The sequence below is a fragment of the Pectinophora gossypiella genome, chromosome 14 (genome assembly GCF_024362695.1).
Source record: "Pectinophora gossypiella chromosome 14, ilPecGoss1.1, whole genome shotgun sequence".
NCBI lineage: Eukaryota > Metazoa > Arthropoda > Insecta > Lepidoptera > Gelechiidae > Pectinophora > Pectinophora gossypiella.
Window position 1 is genome coordinate 4,852,582 of NC_065417.1, and position 13,155 is coordinate 4,865,736.

The 13,155-nt window shown below is 37.5% G+C and overlaps 2 protein-coding genes across 7 annotated transcripts in view; one reads left to right on the top strand and one right to left on the bottom strand.

The window, feature by feature from the left end:
* LOC126372426 (supervillin-like) overlaps window positions 1-13,155 on the top strand; it is a 314,398-nt gene that overhangs the window by 272,181 nt on the left and 29,062 nt on the right. For 4 of the 5 annotated variants that reach the window (XM_050018165.1, XM_050018168.1, XM_050018166.1 and 1 more), the window contains one exon: window positions 3,469-3,507. The exons of the other annotated variant lie outside the window; for it this stretch is intronic. In XM_050018165.1, the coding sequence (XP_049874122.1) occupies window positions 3,469-3,507 (39 nt within the window). The remainder of the gene's footprint in view (window positions 1-3,468; window positions 3,508-13,155) is intronic. 5 annotated transcript variants of the gene reach the window in all.
* LOC126372577 (nuclear envelope phosphatase-regulatory subunit 1) overlaps window positions 1-13,155 on the bottom strand; it is a 598,500-nt gene that overhangs the window by 77,695 nt on the left and 507,650 nt on the right. The window lies entirely within an intron of this gene.

Here is a 13,155-nt window from a genome sequence, read left to right on the forward strand (position 1 = left end):
ACAAGAGCGCAGCTCTTGAATAAAGAGAAACAGATAGTACTTTTGCGTACTATATTGCTGTTCTAAAATATATAGGTAGGACAACTTAAGTGCAGCTCGATGCTATATAATCTGGTATGACTGGCAACCCTTACATCATAGCAACCCTCTTTAGCAGATGTCATCTCATCCCCTTCTGGAACTATGTATAGTTTCCATTATGAAAGTTCAATAACTTGGCAGTATAACGCAGTGTACCTCAGTTCAGTCAAGTGCGAGCTGGAGTGCACTCAGTATTGCCGACCTTGCAAGCCACAGCTTTGTCACCCCCTCTTCAACTGAGGGGTGGCACGATGCTTCATAAAGCATTCTTAAGGCATTAAAACACAGGCGACTATAGCTTGCTTTGAAGGAGTAGTCTACAACCAAATATTGAACTGTTGACTGACCGCTGATAAGTATTTATTTACTATGTTAATTGAATTGGAAATTCCTGTTGTGATGTGATAAGTTACGATGTCTAATTTGTTGCAAATGCGTACATGAAAACGCTCAACTGGGCACCCTCAGGCCTGTTGTCTTCAATTTTGTACCGCGAGCCTTCTCCGCTCAATATTTACAAAAAAAAAAAAAAAACTTTATTGCATTTAAATCAGATAAAAAATACATTAGGTATTATAATTAGATAGGTAGTACAACTGGCGACATTACTGCTAAGGTAGCAATCTCTTCCAGGCAACCTTTAGGTATAGGAAATGAATGAATGTATTTGTACGGCCAATGAATGCCACTTCAGGTAAATCTATAGGTCTCGTAAAAAATTGTTACGATGGTGTTGAAGTTAGAAAAAGCTTGCTGCACCAATTTTTGCTGCATCTTTATTCATGACCACTTCTTTTGCTGAAATACTTTTAATAAACCGTCAAATTGAAAAATGAACTGTAGCAAAACTTCTTCATACTATTTTAGCGACACATTCTGTCACTTTAAAGACCGTAAAAGGATGATTAGTATCTTGTAGACTCTAGCAGGGGTGAATAGTGAGTAGATAGTGTGGCTTTGGTAAATGGAGATAACTGGCATGGGGGAGTGACAATGCACTCCTTGTTTCGAGTACTCTCGTCGTTGCTGACCTAGCGTCATGGAAATTGCGTGCCTTTAATGGCATTGCTGGCTATATATTCTATTGAAAGATCTTGGCCTTGTCAAGGAAGTAAAGATGACAATCACCCGATCTGGCTCTTGAAAGACCTAAGGCTATTTAGGAACGGGGAAATCTCTTCCTACCGCTAATCCGATCAAAACCACGAGGACACTTAATGTCTTGACACAGTTTACGTAGAAAAAGTCATCATCCGCCTAGAATTATCCCGTTTTTGACAGGGTCCGCTTACCTAACATGACGATTTGACAGGTCCGGTTTTTTACAGAAGCGACTGCCTGTCTGGCCTTCCAACCCGCGAAGGGAAAACCAGCCCAATACAGGTTAGGTCGCATACCTCCGAAAATGCATTGTGGGTTTCCTCACGATGTTTTCCTTCACCACTGAGCACGTGCTGATCGTTTATGATCCAAACATAAATTCGAAAACAAATTTGACAATCACTGGTTTAGGCATGTGCTGGGTTCGAACCTGCGACCTCAAAGGTGAGAGGCAAGCGTTGTACCAACTGGGCTACCACGGCTCCGGCTAAGTTTACGTAAAAACAGTAGAAACAGTATTTAGTTAACTTTTCTTGAATGTGGAATTCCGTTTTCCGGCCAAGTAGTTAATGCCATCTGCGGCAAAACTACAATAAGTCACGTCAAAATTAAAAAAGAAAAAGAATTTCGTTTCTTCTTTACTAGACAAGCCGACATCTAATAACAAACAGTGTGAAAAATAGTTTAAAGTATTCAAAAGCTTTGTCTTTTTCTGGAAAACTTATTTACTTTTTTCAGTGCAAAAGCATTTTATAACAAATCAGATCAATACAATTCGTTGTCAAGGGCATACCCGATACCACCCTGCGATATCTCGAGAAATACGTCGATATCTATCAGCGAAACGATTGGCTATATTTCTTGATGAGAATGTTTTGGCAAAAGAAAATGTAGTCGATGCACATTTTGATGTAATAGAGATATTTGTACTTACCTATGTATACACCAATGTTTTTGATATAGCATAATATGTTCCATCTCCCTTCATTGGTTTCCACTTTATCAGTATGAATTTATGTTTGAATAGAGAACAAGTTTTACCAACTGGAAAGTATAGTTTCAGGACTGCGCTAAATAATTGAGATAATGACCTTTTTCTGTTCACGGAATAGCGTGAAACATGTAATTTCCTGTTTTTTGCATGTTTCCATGTTAGTATGGAAGTAGGGCGCGGTTCAATGCCTTACAAACATTTTGCGGTATTAAAATAATTAGGAACTTGCGAATACTGAGTCATATTTATTTTGTAGTGGTTTGGTGGACTGAATGTTTAGGTATACTTTTTAGTAAATTGCTACTGTTCTTTTTATCGTGTGGCTTGTGAGGTGGAATACCAGCCTCATCAACCCTGGTGTCAGGGTTATTTGAGCCGCCAAAAGCCCTTGACGTGACTCATATAACGACTACATAATTACATCAGTAAGTAGTAATCGGGACCAACGACTTAACGCTACAACGCTTAATTGCTACTTATACACATAGCATAGCATACACCCACTCCTTGCCAGCTATGTTTAAGTCCCTTGTTATAGAGAGCTTATAAGGTACTATTAACCGTGTCGAAACCTTGGAAACCACGTGATATCAATGACTATGATCCAAACATGAGTTCAAACTCATAAAGGCGATCCGAAATAGTTATCTACAGCTCTTAGTAGTTTCACCAATAAATGTTAGATGGCATTGCAAAGTATGAAAACGCTCATAGTTTTCAGCGCCATCTAGGTTTTTAATTCTTTCCGGATGTTTAGTTATTATAGTTTGTCCATGACGATGAGTCCAAAATGAAAATAACTAATCAGTCACCCATATAGTGACTGACTTAACTTTCAATGACATTTGTTTTTATAGCACTTACTCGTGATTAGGGAAACTCATAAAGAGAAAAATAAATCGCAAAAAAATCTGACTCGGACGGGACTTAAATCGGCAGCTCCCGTCAAGCCGGAATTGCACCATCGGATCCTCCTCCGGTCCATGCAAAAATCTTTCCATCTATGTATCGGTATTAAGCCGACGCCGGCCCAATCTATCTAGAATATTGAATACTTATATAACTTAGACCGTCTTTTTTCTCTTTATAGCTCGAAGAAGGGAAGGGGGGCTTTTTTGAAGAAGAGGAGGCCTTTGTCCAGCAGTGGGATCTTGCAGGCTAGATTAGATTAGCTTTGGTCCATATCAATTATCAACTACTAAATATTACATTAACAAGTGACAACTGAGCAACGGACTTCCCTTTAGTTAATTGAAAATTTTCAGCTTATAAATGTTTATTATTTGGTACAGGAAGGTCTTCCGCCACCAAGCAGATCCATTGTGGGCGCGGTAAGAGGTTTCGAGTTTGTGGCCAATCAATAACAAAGCTTTGCTATGAAAAGTATTCTCGTATAAAAATCATAACATAATCATGCCATTCATTGAATCAGGATGTATAATATAATACGTCATATACTTTATTTTCAGTTCCATACTATAGCGACAGAAAATGCCACTTGATTTCAACTCAGAATCATGGTCTGAATCATCCTTCAAAATTTTCGTTACGATATCACTAACACCTTGTATACTGCTCGCCAGCCATGTAATACACAATACTACAAAACTTTAAAAGTAAGTATTGTTGGAAAAAATAACCAAGTAAATGTATTTTTTTCCAATAATACTTACTTTTAAAGTTTTGTCATGTTATTTCATCTTCTTCTTGTCGTGTGGATTGTGAGGTGGAATACCAGCCTCATCAACCCTGGCGTCAGGGTTATTCTTGCTTACTACTACTCGACTACATACTTACATCAGTAAGTAGTAACGGGGACCAACGGCTTAAAGTACCTTCCCAAGGATCATCTTACTTACAATCAGGTGATCAGCAGTAATATCTTAGTTCATTGTCATCATACATTAAATACGTACATACATACATAAACTCTTTGTATTGATTGCGTTTGTTGCATTTTTGAATGAAGTGTGATATGATTAACGTAGCTACAGATTTGTCTATTAAATTTGTCTGGAGCTTGTGTGCTAGTGTTGTATGTAACTAAATACCCAATGAGCTAAACACGGTGTTGACAGGTAGAATTCTATTCTGTGATTGGCTAAAATGTCAATGAACTGACAGGGGCTGTCAGTTTCAACCAATCACAGCGTTATGGTTCCTATCAGAATCTGTGAAAATATAAATTGAGTTAAACGATTGGGCCTCAGGTTCTGTTGTGAGGTTTCAATCACTGTCATTTACATGTGTTCTTATTTCACATTTAGTGCGACTATAGATGAAGTTGAGGTAAGCGAATAAATGTTTTCTGATTTCTGATTTGAGCCGTGGTAGTCCAGTATGGTACAACGCTTGCCGCTCACTTTGAGGTCGTGCATTTTTGGATCATACATTTTTATCACGTGCTCAGCGGTGAAGGAAAACATCGTGAGGAAACCCACATTCCCGCGGACAGCATTTTCGGAGGCATGTGACCTAACCTGTAGTGGGCTGGTTTTCCTTTCGCGGGTTGAAACCGTTAAAAGGTCAGACAAGCAGTCGCTTCTGTAAAAAAATCTGACCTGTCAGATCTTTAGGTTAGGTAAGCGGACCCTGTGAGGGATAATGCTAGGGGGATGAGTGAGACAGTAGATTCAATTCGGCTAATAAGTTGTCCATCATCATCAATTTAAAAGCCACGCTCTTGTAGGTGCAGCATTTTCCCATTTTTATTTTTTCTATTTACAAACAGAACACGGACATTTATTGTACATTGTTAATGAGCTGTCGTGACAAATATTATAAATCTAACTAAAGAACGATTCGTAACATTCGCGTGACTGCAAGGTCACTTGTTAACGACGGAATATTCATTTCTTTAATTACATAGTCACGAAAACCAAGGCGTGATTTTATGATAAGGATTCTACCTGTTGTTTAGTAGGTCCCTAAGCAGTAATATTTTGAAAAATGTCTACTTGACTACCCAATATGTGTCTGTTTCGCCGCGTATATTTTTTTACAAAGTATAAGGAGTGAAAAATGCGCTACAAAAGCGATAAGGGTTTAGTAAAAACTAAATTAATTGACGCCGATAAAAGTTATAAACAAAGCTCATGTAGCGATAAATATATTTTTTAAATAGGATATCTTTACGAAATACGTAGCGTTATTTATCTCAATATTACACTTCACACGTCGTTATACACGTCATTTATAACGTAAACCCAAAATATGTTTTTTTTTTAATTAATAATTTATCTACATGAGGTTTTAAAAAATACAAATTTTGACAAAGGTTTTTTATTACGATTGGATTATTGAGATAGATTGTGAATGAGACTAGCAGATGAATGTAACGTGCCCAGAGGTGGAATGAGAGAATAATTGGAATTTTAAAAACGAATCTATCCTCTGATGGTACGTCGTAAAATGCTTGTAACGACCTGTCGCGCCTAGCAACGCAAATTAAAATAGCATGCTCCAAAATTGCGTGCTATACCCGTCCAAAATTACAACCGGGACCGCGACGCGTTTGCACGCAAAAACACCTATTTTCGACCCTATCCACTTGAACAAATGGAAAGTTTCATAGCTCTAGTGGTAAACTTAAAGTTGTTTGGTGAAAAAGGTAATGTTGACAGGTCACGATCCACTTTTCTGTTCGAGAACATTAGCCCTAATCACATCAGTCATTGTTTTACTTTGACTCTTCAAACTTCCTATAGAGAATTGATGAGGTTGACCCCCCATTTTCAAGTTGATTTAGGACGGTGTTCGTTACTCCCCTTTCGAAATGTCCGTCAGAAAATTGTCTAAAAGCTGTCAAAGTTGTTTTATCTCTACCCTAAGTTGTTCTTTCGTTGCGTTGTTGGTCGTCTTAAATTTCCCAGAATCATGTTGAAATGTTTTCACTTCCGAAGAATTTCCCTATATTCCTCTAAAGTCAGGAATTTTCTCGGAAGCTGATGTATGATTCATCATTCCGTGAATTAAATTCAGAAGCGCCAACGTTCAAACATGGAATCCGAAATGTGTATTATACTTACAAATAAAAAAGGCGCGTTCAAAAGGCACCTCTCTGAACTAACATAAAGGGTAGAGTCCCATATTGACATACTTTTGCTATTTCAGTGTTGAGGGGGGAAATTGCAACGTCATAGGGAAATTTTCCGCCTAGTTGCTTTTACGATATGAGAAATATGGGTAGCTTCAAATATCAACCGCGTGTGTCGAAGTTCCTAAGACTTTTATTTGAGGAAAATTGCCGGAAAAGTGACCTCAATATGACGGGTAGTAAGAGTGTAATATGTTGGCCATAAAAGTGTTTCGTTGTTTTTGTATTGACCCATAATGTTAGAAGTTTACTTCATACTTCAAACAAAAGTTACTTTAGTTATAACGCCTGGAATAGAGATCAGTATCATCTTTTAGAATATTTGAGGTTAATTTATCGTAGTTTGACAAAATATTTACAGAACTCTTACATAATTCTACTTCAGATTTATTGTACCTATATCCGTTCACCATTGTAAACAAGTCTAACTAGCAATAAAAATACGTTCACGAAAAAAATGTTCTACAAACTTTATCAAAATAGAAGATTTTAACGTTCATAACACGCATCATTCTTTTGAATATCCTTTTCAAACCCCCATATCTCATTTTTGTACATTTTAAAGTCTTCAGCAGGTTAATAAAGGTTTCCTAAACATACGTATATTTCGGGCTAGCCTTTGAAAAATGTTCATGGGTCATTCTCTCAGTGTTGCGAAGTTCAGGCTATTTCAGTGCAGTGACAAGGCGAATTTTATAAATAGAATGGCAAATGTTAAGCGTTTGGCATTTGATGGGCTTTTGTTTTATATGCCATTATCAGGGCGTCACGTCGGCGTAGGGAGCTAATGCCAAGGTTAGTCTTTCTTTCCCAAAATAAACATGTGATGATTCTTTATTTAGACATCGGTTAGCCTATTGTTAATACGAGTAGTTGCAAGTCATTGTGTTCGCATTTACACTGCTTCTAGGTAAACGACAGTTCTGCTTTCTTTGCAAGACTAAACTTTACAAAAGCAAGTACTAAGTGAACTGGGCAGACCAACATCCCCTAAAAGAATAAGGATCTTTGAAATAGGGTTTCTAGCTAGTGAAATCAGTTACTTTTTACTAAACGTAGACACACAAAATTACTATGAAATTTGTATGAAAAAGCACCCTGGGACGTCTTAGAAAAACGTGACAAATGTCGCACTTAAAAAAAAAATGTTTTTTATCACATTTAGGTCTGTTTTTATTTAGTAATCAGAATTTCATAATTTATTTTTGACCTACGAAACTACCCAATTGAAAAATGATGTAACTATTTTCAATAATGTTATTATTTCTAACCATGCGCAAGATAAGTCATTGTTTTCTGGATACTTAAATAAGTAAAGCCTGTAAAGGTTAAAGCAGAGAATAGGCAATGTGGCTTTGGAGGTAGGCAGGCAATAACGTCAATAACCTAATATCGGTCGAAATCATAGATCTTACCTTTATTATTAATAAGAACATAAATAGATAATAAACTGCAATAGTTTTGCACTTTATTAATATTACACTCACAATTTGACATAACATAATATAAACGACTATATCCCAATTGGGGTAGTCACAGGTACATCCATCGTAAGATGAACTAAGTACCCACACCTCACCGCGCTTTTTGTTAGACTAACAAGTTGGACGTTTAAAATCAATTTTAAACTCTTGCGACACTGTATATCGTACGGCCAATAAACAACTTGAATTTCATATTTACTGGCGCGACATCGCCGCGAGCAAACCAATTCAGTTTAGAGGCAGAGACAATATTACATTTCCTAGCAGCGACATCTGTGTTTACGAACGGAAATTAAAGAATCGGCTCTGGCGCTACGGTCGTAGTGGAAATAAATGTTAATTTCCGCCGTGTTTTTAAAATTACGTTATTACGTTATACATACATACATAAGTTCACGACTGTATCCCAATTGGGGTAGTCAGAGGTGCATTCATGGCAAGATGAACTAAGTACCCACACCTCATCGAGCTTTATATTAGACCAGTGATAGGCGGTGAGCCGTATCGCCGTCTGTAATGCGTGAGCCAACTGCTGTAGCGAAAACTGAAACTAAGATTAACTGATTAGTATAAGTCCATTATCGGGGATCGAACCAGTGCTTCCCGTTTGAGAAGCAAGCCGGTGTACCACAGGACCGGAGGGACCAACAGTCTAAAATTAGGTTATCTTTTCCTGTAATAGGAGAAATATTGTTATGTTTTCAGAAATATACCTAAATAACTTTACAAGTTCATTTTGGAATTAAGGCGTCTATTAATAAAATTATTTGTAACTAACTGCCAGCCCGCGAATTCGTCTGCGTCATGATTCTAACTTTAAATTGACAAAAGTTTCATACAAACTTTCAACTCATTTTTTAGCCCCTACGCTAATGTTTAGCACGTACGCCTTGAAAGGAACCCTCACGCAAAATTTGAGACTCCCTAGCACTTGTATTTTCAGATTCATGATTCCCGAGATTAACATAAACAGCCTATATACGTCCCACTGCTGGGCACAGGCCTTCCTTCAATCAGCCGGAGGGGGTATGGAGCATACTCCACCACGCTGCTCCATTGCGGGTTGGCGGATTCCCGAGATTAATCAAATCAAATATATTTTATTGCACATAACTTTATTTTAACAAAAAGACATTACATATAAATAAATTACAACTTGAGCGACCTTATTTCTCTAGAGCAATTTCATTCAGGCAACATTAATCAGGCAAAAATTAGGCAAGATTAATCAGTGAGTGGTATTTCGCTTTCATATAGATAGTTGCCTCTCAACAAAATTCCGCATGACCTATTAAATTAACGATTATTTGTGACATAGGGTATAATAAAGTAGCGTAAAGTAGTAATGTAAGTAGCGTAGGATAAGGTAGGTATGATATTTGAAAAGGGAATAGATCCCCATACACTGTACACGCGCAGTAATATAAACAACAAAGCTGCAATATTTTCTCAACTTTATTAGTTCGAATTATCATAAAGATATACAATGTGTTAATACAAAGACCAGCGTATACAATAATATAGCTAGGAACATAAGTAAGGTATAATTCTCGGCATCACCTTACAAGGTATCGTAACACCTCGATTACCCTCGCCTTTTGTGGAACTGTGTCTTACGGAAAGGTCACTCGCATGTTTGGGACAGGGCCGAACTCAGGGTAAAAACTGTGGGGGCCACTGTATTCTTGTTTGTATTAAAAAAACAACTGTTAAAATAATTAAGCTTATCAAGATTCGCGGTCACCTGGTTACCATCATGTCGTCTTAAATGTTTACTGGAGGAGAGACTTGCGCCCAGCCTAGCTAAGACAATGATAAAAATGTATGGAATTTATATAAGGTGACTCGTCAATCGTTTGCAAGATTTACAACTCCTAGGTCATTTCGCGATGGATGTACTTTTGACAATCCGAATTAAGATAAAGCTGGGTAAAGATGTTATTGTAAAACAAAACATTAATGACATAAATAATGTGTACGTACAGTTATTACACTATGGTGAATGTTTTATTCTATGTGCAAATAGTCATCGAGGTATCGATAGTAATCGAGTAGTAAGTAATATTGCGTTGTAGTTCAAGGTTTGTGAATTAATTTGTATCGCTAATTAGACATTATAATATGAATACATTTTCAACTATATGATATTTATAAATACATACATAAGCTCACGACTCTATCCCGATGGGGGTAGTCAGATGTATATCCATCACAAAAGAAAGAAAGAAACATTTATTACTTCCAGACACCACAGACACAGACATTCAGGTACATTACATTTAACACAGGACAGAAACCATACGGAAATCAATAAATACACAGAAAAAAAATCCAATACAAAAAGAAAAACAAACCAAAATCATAAAAACAATAATAATAAAACTAAGTAAGAACAGAATACGCACACCTCACCCAACTTTCTGTTATAGATTACCTAGTTAGTTTATAATATTTTGTAATTGTAATTGTTAAATATGAGCATTCATCATTTATTACAATATTGAGTGTAATTTATACAACTTACACACAATCCAGCTTATGACTTATTATAACTCTACCCCGTAGTAATTTTCCCGTTTTTCACAGGGTCCGCTTACCTAGACTTATTATAACTAATTAGTTTAACACATTTGTAGCCTTAATTTTTGCCCAGAATGAAATTAATTGAATGATATCGAGGTTTTCTTGGAGAAAAATTAATCTGAATGACTTTTTAAAAAGTCGCTTACGGTGTTTTCACTATAACGCTACAATATGGTATCTGGCATACGCCGCTATGGAAGTTAGCGACAAGTCAGAGGAGTAAAAAAATAATATGTTATTCCTTCTTCTTTTTCTATCGTATGGGTTGTGAGGTGGATTACCAACCCCATCAACCGGGTTACTATTGAGCCGCCAAAGGCCCCTGACATGGCTCATGTAACGTCTACTAACTTGCATCTTATACCTATACGTTATATTAATGTTATCGATTTTCCTATTTATTAAATACGTGGACTACTCCAAAGTATTCAGTTATCTGTGTATGAACACACGTGAACTGTGAACTGAATGCGGCCCTGACACAACCCGGTAACATAATCGTATTAATGTATCGTCCAGTTGTGTCCGACGGGAGGTTAAACGCGTAAAGGTCGAACTTCAGTGGAGATTCAGCCTAATACCTACTTACGAAGGCAGACTTAACACTCAAAGATTACGAAGACGTGTCTTTAGTACATAACTGTAAGCCGATTGGCACGGATCTTTCAATTCGAAATTATGAACTTGCTTTATAATCCCTAGTTTCGTAGCAAAGATCGTAACAAATTAGAAAGAAAATTCGCAGCTAGTTTCTTTGTTTTCGGGGAAATTATGATGCAATGTAGTGGTAAGCCGATTGACATAGATATGTCCGACGAAACTTCAATTAATTTCTCTAATCTTCTAACTCAAATTAGGAACAAAGAAACACAATTGGAATGGCGCCAAGCAGAAATAAATAAACTTTTCATTTTGTAATAACATACATACATCCATACATAAACAGCCTATATACGTCCCACTACTAGGCACAGGCCTCTCCTCAATCAACCGGAGGAGGTATGGAGCATACTCCACCACGCTGCTCCAATGCGGGTTGGTGGAGGTGTTTTTACGGCTAATAGCCGGGACCAACGGCTTAACGTGCCCTCCGAAGCACGGAATCATCTTACTTTTTCGGACAATCGGGTGATTCAAGCCTGAAAAGTCCTTGCCAAACAAAGGACAGTCTTACAAAGTGATTTCGACAATGTCCCCATCGGGAATCGAACCCGGACCTCCAGATCGTGAGCCTAACGCTCTAACCACTAGACCACGGAGGCTGTTATAACATACATAACATGAACAGCTTATATAATATAATATGCGATCAGCGAAGGATTGGAAATGCCTGCCGTCGTCTGTTTTTCCAACTCGTTATAATCTGGGAGTCTTCAAGGCTAGAGTGAATAGGCTTTTGCTAGGTAAGCGTGATCCACCCTAGACCACATCGTCACTTACCATCAGGTGAGATTGTGGTCAAACGCGAGCATATATTATTTAAAAAAAAAATAGTTCCCCTTTATCAGCCTAGTAGGGTATACCCAACCCGCATTAAACTAGTACCCTGAGACCAACGAGTTAAAGTGCCTTCCGAAGCAATGCTTTTGCCAAACAAAGGATAGTTAGTCTCTGTGATTTCGACATTGTCCCCATCATGAACCCACCATCACTAGACCACAGAGGCTATAATACCTAAAATCATAAAATTATAAATATACGTAATTACATTAGGTACATGTCTGAACCGGCGTGCGTGTATGAAACGACTGATGAATGTGGAGGAAGCAAGAGAAGTATGTCAGGATCGAACTAAATGGAATTCCATAGTCTCTACTTACCCCGATGGGAAATAGGCGTGAGTTTATGTATGTATTACATTACATTTATGTCAGGACCCCAATACTGGCAGCAACTTCCAATTTGCCACCCTAATGATTAAGTACGTGAGCATATATGTATATGTATGCGTAGGTATATCAATATCCTTGGGGCAACCTAATTAAAACAGTAATTATCTTTCACTCCTCTACCGAACGATCGTTAGTACTGCCCTAAATACTCTCCATGCGAATAAGGATACAGCCATACTGTACAGTCCTTTTATACTAGGGCATAGGGCTGCCATAGACGGAAGGTATACACGATAGGTTTCAATTTGTGAATTTTGTTCCAATATCTCTACTAAGAATAAGAATAAAATATATTTATTGCCAGTAACAATTTACATTTGCTATAAGAACTAAGTAGGTAGCTATGAATATTACGAATACGGGCAAAAGAAAATGGCTCAGCTTGTGCTGTGATGGAGCCATGCTATGGCGCCATCCAGCGCTGGTTTTCAGTCATTTCCTTCTACTACTATTGGGGTCTATCCTCTGAGTTATAAATAGATCATGTGTAAGCTCACGACTGTATTACAATGCATTACTGTGGTAAGATGGGCATTCATCACACGATGAACTAAGTACCTACACCTCATCGAGCTTTTTGTTAGACCAACGTGGTGAGCCGACGGTGGCTGAGTTGTCCCCACAGATATTAGAAATTGTCCCAGTTTCGCGTTTGTCCATTCTCGCTCATCTATAGGTACCGCAGTGATACCTAATTGAGTTGACGTATTTAAATTTTTTGTCGATGTTGTTTCATTAATGTCACTGTGGCGTCCTCGCATAATAAACATAATCTTACTCTCTTTTTTTTAATTTACTATACAGTTCGCGATATATTAACGATAATAATATTTTTTACATTTTTACTTAATCCATTCCAAATATCCTGGTCACGACCATTTGGGTAGCCCTTCTATAATCTCAAGAATGCAACCAACAAGCTAG